The 12,395-nt window shown below is 42.6% G+C and overlaps 1 protein-coding gene across 3 annotated transcripts in view; it reads left to right on the forward strand.

Annotated features, from left to right (window-relative positions):
* The first annotated feature begins 213 nt into the window (after window positions 1-213).
* The window catches only part of RRAS2 (RAS related 2), an 84,627-nt gene continuing 72,445 nt past the window's right edge, over window positions 214-12,395 (forward strand). Inside the window, exon 1 of one of the 3 annotated variants that reach the window (XM_055282352.2) lies at window positions 214-635. In XM_055282352.2, coding sequence (XP_055138327.1) covers window positions 528-635 — 108 coding nt within the window. In that variant the 5' untranslated portion in view covers window positions 214-527. The remainder of the gene's footprint in view (window positions 636-12,395) is intronic. The other 2 variants (XM_055282350.2, XM_063641074.1) reach the window with 2 other exon arrangements.

Raw genomic sequence — 12,395 nt, forward strand, 5'->3', positions numbered from 1 at the left:
AGGGTGACACACTCTTACTGCCTTCGTCCCACTCCCAACTGACACCCACTCCCACACTCTCACGCACTCGCTCACTGGCTAGAGATTAGAGCGGCGTGTCCGTGGGGGTCTGAAGTCCGGGTTACCTCCTGAACCCCAGCCCCAATCGGCGCGGCCCCACCCCTCCCCGCCCCCTCATGCATATGCAGCACCTCAGCCTGGCAGCCCGGCCCCCAGACGGCCATTTGTGGCGGCGCTGGAGGCTGTGTTCGGCAGGCGCTGCGGAGACGCGTAGAAGAGCGCGCCCCCCGGCCGCTGCCGCCCCTGGCCCGTGCCGTCACCCCGCTTCTCCGCGCCTAAGGCGGTACCCAGCCAGCCCCCAGCGCCGCGCTACCGCGCTGACCGGCCCTCCAGACACCTCCCGGTACCCGGGACCCCAGCCCGGCCGCTCGCCCGCAGCCCGCCGGCCGCACACGTCCCTGGAGCCGGGCCTAGGGCGGGCGGCAGCGGCGGCTCGGCGCAGTCAGGCTGGGCTCTGCGGCGTCCCCATGGCCGCGGCCGGCTGGCGGGACGGCTCCGGCCAGGAGAAGTACCGGCTTGTGGTGGTCGGCGGGGGCGGCGTGGGCAAGTCGGCGCTCACTATCCAGTTCATCCAGGTACCTGGAGCGGGCCTGCCCGGGGCGCCGCAGCGGCGGCGGGCGGGGGCTGGCGCTACCTGTGGCGGGGCGGCCGCCGCGACCTCGCCCCGGAGGCGCCTCGCGGGCCCCGGCCGGGGCCGAGGCCGGGAGACGGGAGGGCGCGGGGCCGACTACGCTCCTGCCCTGCGGCCGCAGCGTCGCGCTCCTGCCTCCTCCCGGGCGCGGCGTCGCGGGAGTAGGGCTTCTCAGGAATGTGGTCGGGAGGGCGGAGCTGGCAGGGTGGGAAGCACCGATCCACCTTATCGCTCTGGCCGAGGCCGGAGACCTCCGGGAGAGGCTGGGCCACCGAGCCGGGCTTACTGCTCCGAGGGTCCGGGCGTGGGGCTGGAGCTGGAGCCCTGCGCGCTGCTTTTCCAGCCGCCTGCGGCCGTGCCTGCACCGTCGGGGCGATCGCGGTGGCAACTTGGCCGAGGCTCCGCGTGGTCTCCGGGCTTCTCCGCGCCGCCTGAGCCGGAGCTGCCCGCTTCAAGCACTGTGTATTTCTTTGTGTGTGTGTTATGCTCTTCTTATAAGTACTCTCTTAGGTAATATATCCGGGTGGGAGTGTGTGATAATGCCCCAGGGAAATGGTGGCTTCGAGGAAGTTAAAAATGTTCTCTGATGGGGTGAGACCATTTCCTAGGAATTCCTGATGCCGTCCTGCTTCTCGCCGTGCCTAGGTGAAGTTTGGGATGGGCCAGGCTAGGATATGACCGAGTCGGGCGTTCTGTTTTCTAACCACCCTCTTCCCCCACCACCAGCCCTCTCTGGTTGCTAGAAAAGGGAGGTGGAATTCTTCCTTCTTAGAATTTGCTCTTGGGGAGAGGTTTGAGTAGTCTTTTTTGGGATTTTTAAAACACAAAGCCCCGATGTCTTTCTGCTTTTGTCAACCTAAAAGGTGTGGCATATGCTGGGAGAGAACGAAGGTACCGTGTTATAACAGGTAACAAGGATATTTTTCACAGTATCTAGAGTATGAACGGTGAAATATTTTTTTCTGGTTTCCTTTTCACCCATTTGTCATTAATTGGGATACCTGAATAGCTTATTTCACTTAGTGTTTATAGTAACATTAAAATATCGAGCACTGTAACAAATGTGATTGTCACCTTTCACATTGAGTAAATGAGCAATAATTGCTGCTATAATATTCCCTGGGATTACTGCTGCTAAAACCTTTGTATCCAGGAAGAAAGGATGTTTTATGTAATGAGCATTTACAGTATGCTTATTAGTGGGTTAAAAAAATCACTGAGTAAGGGGTGAGATTGGTTTAAGTTTAGCAGCTACAGAATGAGGGATGCTGTCAGGTTGCTATTTCCCTAGGGCGCAGAGAGATCGTACGTATCTAATGGCAAAGCAAAACAATTTATAGCTAACCCTTTGGGGACTAGTCTGATGGCTGGTGGGGGGGTGGGGGTGAGGGGGTAAGTGGAGGAGAAGTCTAGGAGTGGGAGAATAATCTTGGGTTACAATATTGGTAGTGTTACTTAAAAGATTTGAACCACAAATATTTACTTTTTTTTGAGGAAGGGGCCATCTGAATTATTTGAGCCCATGTTAATTAATTAAGGTGTTGGGCCTTTTTGTTTTGGGGAAGTAATGGTATTAAACCATTAAGAAAACGGTAATTGGGCCTGGCGTCGTGGCTCGCACCTGTAATCCCAGCACTTTGGGAGGCCGAGGAGGGTGGATCACGAGGTCAGGAGTTCCAGACCAGCCTGGCCAATATAGTGAAACCCTGTCCGTACTAAAAATACAAAAATTAGCTGGGCATGGTGGCGCGTGCCTGTAGTCCCAGCTACTCGGGAGGCTGAGGCAGTAGAATCGCTTGAACCCGGGAGGCGGAGATTGTAGTGAGCCGAGATTGTGCCTGGGCAGCAGAGCGAGACTCTGTCTCAAAAAAAAAAAAAAAAAGCATTAATTGCTGTTTTCCTAATAATTTATAGAATCATTTGTTGAAGAAATACCTCCACTATTAATAGTATAGTACCTAGATGCTCTAGATGATATTAAAGAAGTAAAGGAAGCAGGTATGTATGAGGAAGACATATATGTACATAAAAAGTATGAACCTAGAGTCTTACCGTCTTGAGCATGTGTGTCTTTTAAAGCTCTGTCGTTTATTGGCTGTGAGAACATGGCCAAAATACTCAGCCTCTCTGCGCCTCAGTTTTCTTGCCAGTAAAATGGGTCTGATTACACATTCTTTATAACTTTTATGACAAAGATGGTAGCATTGTATCCAGCATGTTGTATGTGTTCAGCAATGGTAGGTGTTATCAGTGTTTATGCCTACAGTTCTGTAACATGTTTAAATGCAAAGGGAATTCAGACTCAGAGAAGTCTGTGGAAAAAATTCATGAAAGCACTATGTAGGCTTGGTGGTGGGGAGAATGGAAATGTCATATGTGGGAGTCATATGCTAGCTTGGAGAGAGGTGGTGGCAAGTGGGGAAGTGGGATTGATAGTTGATTTGGGACCTGTGATCTGGTCTCTGCAAGAAGGAGACTTTTTGGAGAGACAGGAACCCGACCACCTGGGTGCAGTCTCAGCTCTACCACTTGCTGCATGTGTAATTTTAGGCAGGTTACTTAACTTCTCTGTATCTTAGTTTTCCCCATCTGTAAACTGGGGAAATATGGTGGACCACATATAGCTGTGAAACTAAATGAGTTAACATGTCAAGGGCTTAGAACAATGTCTAGTACAGTCTATAGTAAAGCTGCATACATTTTTATATTAATTTTAGATTATGGAGCTAAAGCGATTTTTTTATATTTACACTTAATAGGGTAGCTATTCATTGCCTGACTCCTGGAATGTTAAAATTCATTCCACCATGATTGTTCAGCAGTAGTAACTGGAGGGAGAGAACACAGCAGACTAATCATTTTAATAAGCAGAAGTCAGTTCTCTTGATAGGAGATTAGAATGGCACAAATTGGACTTACTTTTTTAAGACTCCTGAAACACCAGACTGTTTTTACAATTTTCAGTATATATATTTTCTACTATGTAATTTTGAGCAGAAAAAAATATAAAATTGGGAACGGAGAATTTAAAAACAATGCCTTTTACCTTAACTTTCTTTGACTTAGATTTAGTTGTTACCTTCTGTTAATATGAAGAGTTGCAAAATTAGGGAACTAAGGTAATTAAATTGAGATACCTTTTCCTTTTTAAAAATAAATCAAAGTAGCCATGATAAAATATAAAGTATTATGTTATTTAATGAATATGTGTGTGTACATGACCTCCTCCTTTCTGTTGCTCATATTTCTTTGAAAAATGTATAAAATTCTGTTGGTAGGTAGAACACCTAAATGATGAGTAAACTCTGGGAAGGAAATGACTTCAGGATGGTACAGAGTGGTTAGGAGAGACTGCTGGGTGTGTGGGGTCTACGTCTCTCTACGCAGGTGACTTTGAGTAGTTTCTTAATCTGCCTTTATCTCGACTGAGCTTCTGTTTCTTCTCCATGAAATGTTGGGTTTGGTTGAACAAATTTCTGCACCTTTGAAATTCTAGGAGTGTGTGTTTTTTTTTTATTCATTTAACTAGCTGTGTCTTCAGTCAAGTTTCTTAGGTTCTCTAAACCCAAGTTTCATCATTTGAGAAGGGAGAATAATATTAAATAATAGTACCCTTATGGTTTTTGGATTAAATAAAATAATGCAGGTAAATCATCCAGCACAGTGCCATCTACAGAGTAAGTAAATAAGAATTGTTGGCTGGGCGCGGTGGCTCACACCTGTAATACCCCAGCATTTTGGGAGGCCAAGGTGGGTGGATCACTTGAGGTCGGGAGTTTGAGACCAGTCTGGCCAACGTGGTGAAACCCCACCTCTACTAAAAATACAAAAATTAGCGGGGCATGTTGGTGCATGCTTGTAATCCCAGTTACTCAAGAGGCTGAGTCAAGAGAATCACTTGAACCTGGGAGGTGGAGGTCGCAGTGAGTCAAGGTTGCGCCACTGCACTCCAGCCTGGGCAGCAGAGTGAGACTCCGTCTCAAAAAAAAAAAAAAAAAGAATTGTTACTGGGTTTTATTTACTGCTATTAGTTCTGTATCTTGGTGTTCCTCCAAAACAAAATTTGTAATTTATTCATTTTTCTTTGACACATAATCTGGTCTATTACTTTAAGTCTTCATTGCCCTCTCCTTCCTGGCTCAACCCTGTACTCCCCTCCTTACTTCTGTGTGGTATTCAGGTGATGAATGTGGATTCTGTTTTGAGTTGGAGAAATTTCTTTTTGTCAGTTTGGATTTGATTTTAAGAAATAATGAGGTAAGCATTTAATTTTGGGGTTAGTGCTTTATCTGGTAACTCTGAGAAAAGGCCATATATGTTTTAAAAATTTACAGGGAGAAGTATCCCAGTTTCTATTTTTTTTTAGCATGTTAACTTTTCATTCAACAATTTGCCAGATTTTGAGGTAGGTAGGGGTTAGCTGATTTCTCACATCTTGAATTTCAGTCAGTCCTATGACCTGTTAGTCTGGACCCAGCATTGCTTTTTAAAAGTTTGTCTTTTGCTGAGTGCTTTTTCATTGCTTTTTCCTGGGGCAGAGATCCGAGAAGAGATTTCAGGAGATTTGTGTTAATAGTTAATTGATCCACATGTGAAGGTTGTGAGTTTAAATTCCCAATTTGCTGTTCCATTGCTACATCTTGAAGATTTTTCCTGCAATTAGAAACTACTTAAACTGTTAACCTTTATCTCCGATTTTGAAACTCTAGAGATTTTTAGTGTGTAAACTTTTTTTTAACATTAATGTACAAATGAATTGTTAGCACTGAAAAATAAGACACCTGCCCCCAAAGTGGTACCATACTAAAGGTTTTCTTGTTTGGGGAACAGCTGAAATGGTCCTGCAGGCAATTCCTAGATAAAATTTCTGTACACCCAAGGAAGAACATTTTCTTATAGAGGATGACTGCCTTTGGAGAAGAAGGAAATTTTAACCTGCAGTTTCTTAACTTATGTCTTATTCTTAAGTGTTTTGTTCATTCTCTTTGTGTCTGTGTGTGTGTGTGTGTGTGTGTGTGTGTGTGTGTTCATGCGTGCCCCTGTTTTGGGATAAGGAAGTTGTAGGAGTTGAGTGGGGACACTTCTTTTTTTTTTTTTTTTTTTGAGACGAAGTTTCGCTCTTGTTTAGGCTAGAGTGCAATGGTGCAATGGAGTGATCTTGGCTAACTGCAACCTCCACATCCTAGGTTCAAGCGATTCCCCAGCCTCAGCTTCCCAAGTAGCTGCGATTATAGAGAGGCATATGCCACAACACTTGGCTAATTTTGTATTTTTAGTAGAGATGGAGTTTCACCATGTTGGCCAGGGTGGTCATGAACTCCTGACCTCAGGTGATCCCCCCGCCTGGGCCTGCACCGCGCCTGGCCAAGTGGGAGCACTTTTGTTGAGTAGGTCAAGAATACTGCTTTCCCTTGGTAGATAACAGGCTACTGCTTACTGGGATGGGATTTTAATTCGTCTGATTGCTGAAATATCATGGTCTTTCCTAAGCTTTGAATAAAAATAGTCTGTTCCATTCAGTTAGGAAAATAAATTGATAACTTTAAATTGGGGGAGGAGAGTGAGAAAAGACTTTCTTAAAGCTATTAAAAAAAAAATTTTAGCTGGGCACAGTCCTCGCGCCTGTAATCCCAGCACTTTGGGAGGCTGAGGCGGGCGGATCACTTGAAGTCAGGAGTTTGAGACCAGCCTGGCCAACAAGGTGAAACCATGTCTCTACTAAAAATACAAAAATTAGCTGGGTGTGGTGGTGGGCGCCTGCAATCCCAGCTACTACTCAGGAGCTGAGGCAGGAGAACTGCTTCAGCCTGGGAGTCGGAGGGTTGTAGTGGGTGGAGATCATGCCACTGCACTCCAGCCTGGGCAACACAGCAAGACTACATCTCAAAAACAAAAAATATATATATATATATATATTTTTTTTTTTTTTTTTAAGGTTTCTTTTTCAAATTAAAGTTGGTCTTTAAAATTGAAACAGATTTTGTGATGCCACTTGAACGCCTTTTTTTCTGGTTGGGGAAATGGTCTTTAGGATATTAATTCCACTGTGCCTTCCTTAATGAAAAGTGATAATGAATAAAGGATTTTGACTTTGTGTGTAGACAGTATGGAGTTAATAGTCATGAATTTTGTTGAAAGGCCTTGATCTTGAATTACTTTGGGCAGAGCTACTGAGTCTGTTTGAGATTGAAACTTAAACTATTGTACTTGGTAGGCCTTAGATTTATTTCTTTTTGCAAAGAAAAACGTGTTTCAAAGATGTAAAGAAATATAAATTGTCTTAAATTGTACTTGAGAATAATTGGACTGAGCTCCTTGATGTCTTATAAATTATATTTTATTTTTAGTGTTTTATAAAGGCCATGTGATTATTTGTTGCATAACACTGAACAACTTTAACTTATAGTTTAATTAAAAATGCAGTCAATTTATTGTTGGTATATACTAACAGTTTAATATTGCCGTCTTTAACTTACTGTCACCTTATACAATGATTCTTTTTTCTGGGAGAAAGCTCTTTATCCATGTAAGTAAAATTCAGCAGTAGAAATAAGAATATAAGTGTTAAAAAGACATCCGATGTTGCTTTCTTTTTTGACTTTAACCAGATTTCCCAAATGGTAACATTTTACTGTATTTGCTTATTCCCTGCAATATATGGTTTTTAAAATCATTTGAGTGTAAGTTGAAGACATGATGCCACCCTTATCCTTAAATATCTCTTTGTGTATTTCCGAAAAACGAGGGCGTTTGCTTTCTTCTTTTTTTTTTTTTTTTTGAGACAGAGTCTCACTCTGTCACCCAGGCTGGAGTGCAGTGGCACAATCTCGGCTCATTGCAACCACCGCCTTCTGGGTTCAAGGCATTCTCCTGTCTCAGCCTCCCGAGTAGCTGGGATTACAGGTGCCCACCACCACACCTGGCTAATTTTTTTTTTTTTTTTGAGATGGAGTTTCACTTTTGTTGCCCAGGCTGGAGTGCAGTGGTGTGATCTTGGCTCACTGCAACCTCCACCTCCCGGGCTCAAGCGATTCTCCTGCCTCAGCCTCCTGAGTAGCTGGGATTACAGGCACCTGCCACCATGCCTGGCTACTAATTTTTGTATTTTTAGTAGAGACGGAGTTTCGCCTTGTTGGCCAGGCTGTTCTTGAATTCCTGACCTCATGTGATCCACCCACCTTGGCCTCCCAAAATGCTAGGATTACAGGCGTGAGCCACTGTGCCCAGCTGCATTTGCTTTCATGAATAAAATATACTAACGTAACTCAGAAATGAACATTGATTTGTTATTATACTATTACCTGATGTGTAGAATTTGTTTGAAATTTGCCAGTTGTTCCAGTTATGCCCTTTATAGCAAAAGAAAATCTCAGATTGTCCAGTTCATTATTTCCATGTCTTATTTACTTTGGAACAGTTCTTTAGTCTCTGTGTTTTATGACATTGATATTTTTAAAGAGTACAAATTAGTTACTTATAGAGTCCCCTCAATTTGGGTTTGGCTGATGTTTCTTCATGATTAGATTCAGGTTATGCATTTTTTGGGGGTCAGAAATAATACAGAAATTATGTGTTGTTAGGCGACATAAGATGTATTTATTTGACCACATACATGCCCTTTGACTCAGCAATCCCAAATCTCAGAATTTACCCAGGAGATGCACTTCCCACAGTATGAAAATACACATGTACAAGGTTGCAGCATTTCTTAATTAGAAAAATTACGAGCAGTCTCCGTGATAGGAAAATCCAGTGGAGCATTATGCACCTGTGAAAAAGACTGAGGGCATGATTAACTGATACGGAGTGCTTTCTTGGATATGTTGTTCAGTTGTCTTGGTTTGTTTTGCTTTCAAGCAAGCTTGTCCAACACTCAGCCTGTGAGTGGCATGCGGCTCAGGACAGCTTTGAATGTGGCCCAAGACAAATTCATAAAGTTTCTTAAAACATGAGATTTTTTTTTTGCAATTTTTTTTTTAACCTCATCAGCTATCGTTAGTTTAGCGTATTTTATGTGTGGCCCAAGACAATTCTTCCAGTGTGGCTCAGGGAAATCAAAAGATTGGACACCCCTGCCCAAAGGAATACCTGAGGCTGGGTAATTTATAAAGAAAAGAGGTTTTGTTGGCTTAGAGTTTTGCAGACTATACAAGAAGCACAGTACTGGCATAAGTACTTCTGGTGAGGGTGTACGGAAGCTTCCATTCATGACAGAAGATGAAGGGGAGTGGCATGTGCAGAGATCACATGGTGAGAGGAAGCAAGCCAGTGGGGGAGGCGCCAGGCTCTTTTTAACAACCAGCTGTGGTGGAACTAATAAGTAAGAGCTCACTCACACCCCAGTCCCAGGGAGGGCATTAATCTATTCATAAGGGATTCACCCCCATGACCCAAACACCTCCCATTAAATCCCACCTCCAACTTTGGGGATCAGATTTCAATATGAGATTTGGAGGAATCACACAAACCAAACTTACAGAATCAGTGAAAAAAAAGTGCAAAAGTGTCTACTACTTTGTGTATACCTTTTGTGTAAGAAAGAAGGAGAAATAAGAAAATACATATGTATTTGTTCATTGGGGCAAAACCAAAACACAAAGATAAATTGGAGGTTGATAAGATTGATTTCCTAGAGGATGGGTAAAAGGTATGCAGTGGAAAGGATAGAGGGAATGGGGGCAGGGACCCTTCTGAGGATACCTTTCTGACTTTTGGAACCATGTTAATGTTTCACATACCGAGTATATAAGCAACAAACACACCAACCAAATCAACTGATGACAAAAAAAAACACCTTAAGGGGGAGTACAAATAGAAACAAATGAACTGAACCGTATTTCAAATGAGTAACTTAACTACACTGAAGGAGTGAAAAACAACTAATTTAGGTAACTTTTGATCCTAGTATTTGAACTCTGTCCTCACGATAAAGACAAAAAGATTGAAACAAACGTTGAACTCTAGTTAATAGAGTTAACTAGAGTTTTTGGTTTTTGTTGTTGTCATAGAGGCATGGGTTTGCAATTTTGAAGCAATTGTCTATACTGTTATAAGCAAATAAGTAAATATATTGTGGAAAATGGGAGCCAGTTTCTCACTGTTGGAGAAGGGAGTTACAAAGGTGAAAAAGGTGAAGGTTAAAATGAACTCTGATGTTTGATTGGAATTGAAGATAGTGGCATAAATTCATGGTTTTAGAAGTATGTAGATATAGGCTGGGCGTGGTGGCTGACACCTGTAATCCCAGCACTTTGGGAGGCTGAGGCGGGTGGATCACGAGGTCAGCAGATCGAGACCATCCTGGCTAACGCAGCGAAACCCCCCTCTCTACTAAAAATACAAAAAAAAAAAAAAAAAAAAAAAGAAGTAGCCGGGTGTGGTGGCGGGCGCCTATAGTCCCAGCTACTCAGAAGGCTGAGGCAGGAGAATGGCATGAACCTGGGAGGCGGAGGTTGCAGTGAGCCAAGTCACGCCACTGCATTCCAGCTTGGGTGACAGAGCGAGACTCCATCTCTAAAAAAAATAATAAAAAATAAATGAATACGAAAAATTAGCCAGGCATGGTGGCGGGCGCCTATAGTCCCAGCTACTTGGGAGGCTGAGGCAGGAGAATGGCGTGAACCTGGGAGGCGGAGCTTGCAGTGAGCCGAGATTGCGCCACTGCACTCCAGCCTGGGCAACAGAGCGAGACTCTATCTCAAAAACAAAAAACAAGCAAAAAAAGTATGTAGATATAGAAATAGATCTCATTATGGATACACATGCGTACATCTGTACATGTTTTTCCACTTCTGTCTGCTAAGATGGCCAGGAAGCAGTGATACCCCTTTAGGAATGAGATCACTTAGCACTAGATCTTGGTTTCTAAATACCGTTAATACTATTCTCTACTGGAAGGAACCTTAGAGAAATGGTGGATTCCAGAATAGGGGAAGGAAAAAATATAAAATATGTTTGGAGCATCTTGTAGTCTCATAAGGGAGTGCTCAAAAAAGTAAAATGACGGGGATATTTGAAAGAGACACAGGAGCCAGCCTGCAAAACTCCCATTGACTGACTATAGGGCAATTTAATCATTGAAATAAATAAGGCAGTACTTGTTTATTACCCATAAATAGAGTAAGGATCTATGATAAATAAATGATCTAGAAGTCCTTAATGTAGAATTCTGACTAATGAATGAACATAAAGGAAAAGGTGGAATTAGTAAGTTGCCTTTTGGCAATTATAACAATTGATTTAAGTAAGAACCATAAATGGATCTTAAAACTAAGTGGGTAAAAATGGATGTTAAAACTAGTATGTGAAAGTTTGAGAGTACTAGATGTTAATATAGTCTCAAAGTATGTTCTCATAAGTTATTAATTTTACAGGGGGAAAATAACAACTTTACAGGGGGAAATCTGACACCAGCTTGCCCATGTAATGAAAGTCAACATCTTTGATGTTACTCTAGGTAATAATAATGAGCAGAGTTTGTTTTACTTAGTTATGCTAATGAGATCTTGTCTTTATAATTAGTTCAGCGAGGCATTGAATGAAATTAAGCCTAAAGGAACCAAGCAGAGCATAAAGGGACCAACTTTTTCTCTGTTTAAAAAATATGTCTTCTTAATTTTGTAGCCAGATGTCTTGGGAGGGAAAGGTTGATAAATTTAGGTTAGGCCAGTAAGGTTTTGGCCATAAACTCTAATCTTTATTTAGCATAATAACTTCCTGCCTTTGCACCAAGTGTGTCTTTTGCTGTACAACTGTTTTTGTTTTTTTCTGTGTTCTGTGGTAGTTTTTGGAAAGTAGATTTTTTTTTTCTACTGGAATTTATCTTAAAAATTATTTATATTCTTTTAAAAATTTTAAAGACAGGGTCTTGCTCTGGTGCCCAGGTCAGGCTGTAGTGTAGTGGTGTGATCACAGGTCACTGCACCCTCGGAACTCCTGGGCTGAAATGATCTTCCTGCCTCTGCCTGCCAAAGCACGGGCACTACAGGTGTGAGCCACTGTACCTAAGTTTTTGACTTTTTGTAGTGATGAGGTCTTGCTATGTTGCCCAGGCTGGTCTTGAACCTCTGGCCTCAAGTGATCCTCCTGCCTTGGCTTCCCAAAGCTCTGGGATTACAGGTGTGAGCCATCTGTCCTTGTATAAAATGATTTATATTTTTAAACATTCTTAATTAGGGAATCAGAAAATGGTGTCTTATTCCCAGTTATGGAAAATGGGAATTAAGCAGTTTTGTTTACCCTGTTTCTACCCCCTCCTTTCCTACATTTTTTGTCCTTATTTACAACAACCAAAATTGTGTCAGATTCAGTATTTTTAAAAGATTTAAAAAATCTTCTGCATTCTGTTTTGTTATTACAATAATTAATACCCGTTGGCATTAATCCCTTTGTCATTAAGGGTTGTTGCTTTTATTTGCCATTTCTATGATTCTACCTGGTTTTAGTGTTTACAAACAATCCTCATGAACAGCTAGTTTTAATTAATTATTTTAAAAATTGTCTTTATTTAGAGACAGGGTCTTGCTTTGTTGTCCAAGCGGGAGTGCAGCGGCATGATCATAGCTTACTGCAACCTTGAAACTCCTAGGCTTAAGTAACCCTCCTCCTGTCTTAGCCCTCTGAGTAGCTAGGACTACAGGCGTATGCCACCATGCCCATCTAACTTTTTTATTTTTATTTTTTAGAGATGGGGTCTCATTTTGTT

The sequence above is a fragment of the Symphalangus syndactylus genome, chromosome 6, assembly GCF_028878055.3.
Source record: "Symphalangus syndactylus isolate Jambi chromosome 6, NHGRI_mSymSyn1-v2.1_pri, whole genome shotgun sequence".
In the NCBI taxonomy this organism is placed as follows: domain Eukaryota; kingdom Metazoa; phylum Chordata; class Mammalia; order Primates; family Hylobatidae; genus Symphalangus; species Symphalangus syndactylus.